Genomic DNA, 2,281 nt, shown 5'->3' on the forward strand with positions numbered 1-2,281 from the left:
GTCTTGGAGGAAGCAGACAAGACGCTGACAATCAGGCCAAGGAATAGTGGGGACTTTTGAAGGAGAGAGAGAGAGAGAGAGGGGGGGGGGTAGAGGGGGAAGGGAGAGAGGGGGAGAGGAGGGGGAGAGAGGAGAAGAGAGAGGTGGGGGGAGAGAGGGAGGGAGAGAGGGAAAGAGGAGGGGAGGGAGAGGGAGAGGGAGAGTGAAGGAGAGGGAGAGGGAGAGGGGAGAGGGAGAGAGAGAGAGAGGAGAGAGAGCAGGGGGAGGAGGAGAGGGGAGAGAGAGAGAGAGAGAGAGAGAGAAAGGGTCTTTATTTTCCTTTTTATGGTTATTATTCTCCAGTTCTGTTTTTCTCTCTCCTCTGTTTCCTGTCTTGCCTGAGTTTTCCCACTTGTTCCACTTCTCCTTCCACCCTCTTCTCCCCTCTCTCTCTATCTGCCTACCCTCTCTCTCTCTCTCTGCCTCTGCCTCTCTCTCTCTCTCTCTCTCTCTCTCTCTCTCTCTCTCTCTCTCTCTGCTCTCTCTCTCTCTCTCTCCTTCACTCTCAGATTCCACCAATACCTCTTTCCCCTTTCCCACTTTCTCTCTTTCTCCCCTTCCCTCGCAGCTTACACTTGCCTTCCCCTTCATTTTCTCTTTTTATATCTTTCTCCCTTCTTCTTCTTTCTCTTCGCTTCCGCCCTATCTCCTTCCTCTGCCTTAACGGTAATGAGAGAGCAATTTCCCTTTCAATTCTTTGCAACAAAGCAATCAAACTAATTCTAACCCTTCAACCCCTACCAAAAGAAAGAAAGAAAGAAAAAGAAAAGAATGCGAGATAAGAACACTTTAATGCCTTCGGGAAACAAATAACAATAACAGAAACAAGAGCAATAACAAAAATAAAAACATCGCTATGTCAACAAGAATGGCTAAAAGATGATCAACACAAGTCATCATCTTCATCACCACCAACAGCAACTACAACAGAATCATCACCACCAACATAAAAACTAACAGAATCACCACCACTACCACTTCCTCCAACCCCACCATCATCACCAACACCACCAACAACAGAAACACCATCATCACCACCAGCCACCACCCACTTTCCCAACACCACCACCATCACCACCACTTCCCCCATACCACCTCCCATCAATCACTTCCCTAACACCACCCATTACCACCAATGCCTGATTCCTGCTTCCCGAATCAACACCACCACCCACCAACAACACCACCAACCACAACCCACTTCCTCCATCACCACCAAGTTCCTGCTCCCCGAATCAATACCCCCACCATCACCACCACTTCCCCCAACACCACCACCCACTACTACCAACCCCTTCCCCAACACCACCACCCATCAACCACTTCCCCAACACCACCACCCACCACCACTTCCCCAACACCCACTTCCTCCAACACCACCACCACTCTCTACCACCAACCACCAACCACTTCTTCCAATACTACCACCACCACCTTCAACCACTTCCTCCAACACTACCACCACCCACCAACCACTTCCTCCAACACTACCACCACCCACCAACCACTTCCTCCAACACTACCACCATCACCAACACTTCCCCAACACCACAACTTGCTACACCACCCACCACCCACTTCCTCCAACACCACCACCATCACCACCCCTTCCTCCAACACCACCAACACCTAACTCTTGGCTCCCCGAATCAACGAATCCCACTCGCCAGTGCCAAGACAGCTCGTTCGAATGAGTGCCACAGTCGCCATTGAATGATTGGGGGCAATTAAAGTATCGAAAACAGGAAGGAACTCGGCAATTATGGGTAATCAAGCCTTAGCTTCAGAGCCTAATTGGGTCATTAAATTCCTCGACTCTTAATCATGGTTGTTATTGGAGTGAAGGAGAAGGGACTGGCAAAAGGGTGATGATGGATGGAAGAAGGAGAGGATGAGAAAGAGAAAGAGGGATAGATAGATCGTCAGAGAGAGAGAGAGAGAGAGAGAGAGAGAGAGAGAGAGAGAGAGAGAGAGAGAGAGAGAGAGAGAGAGAGAGAGAGAGAGAGAGAAAGTAATGACAGATACAGAAAGAGAAACGACTGTGAAAAATTAACTTTTCTTCAAAACGATCGTATCCCCAGCATCTCCTCCTTTTCTTCCCCTCCTTCCTCCCTCATTCCCCTCCCTTCCCTCCCCATCCCCTATCTTCCTTCCCCATCCCTTACCTATCCCCCTTCCCCTCCTCCCCCTCTATCTTCCCCCATCCCCCCACCTACCCCCTTAACCTTCCCCCATCCCCCCA

The 2,281-nt window shown here is 50.1% G+C and overlaps 1 protein-coding gene across 1 annotated transcript; it reads left to right on the forward strand.

Moving 5' to 3' along the window:
• The first annotated feature begins 1,174 nt into the window (after nucleotides 1–1,174).
• On the forward strand, nucleotides 1,175–1,672 carry LOC138864470 (uncharacterized). The gene has a single exon (XM_070131602.1). It carries the CDS (start codon nucleotides 1,175–1,177, stop codon nucleotides 1,670–1,672), a length of 498 nt encoding a protein of 165 aa, XP_069987703.1.
• Nucleotides 1,673–2,281: the final 609 nt, after the last annotated feature.

This window comes from Penaeus vannamei, chromosome 16 (genome assembly GCF_042767895.1).
Source record: "Penaeus vannamei isolate JL-2024 chromosome 16, ASM4276789v1, whole genome shotgun sequence".
In the NCBI taxonomy this organism is placed as follows: Eukaryota; Metazoa; Arthropoda; class Malacostraca; order Decapoda; family Penaeidae; genus Penaeus; species Penaeus vannamei.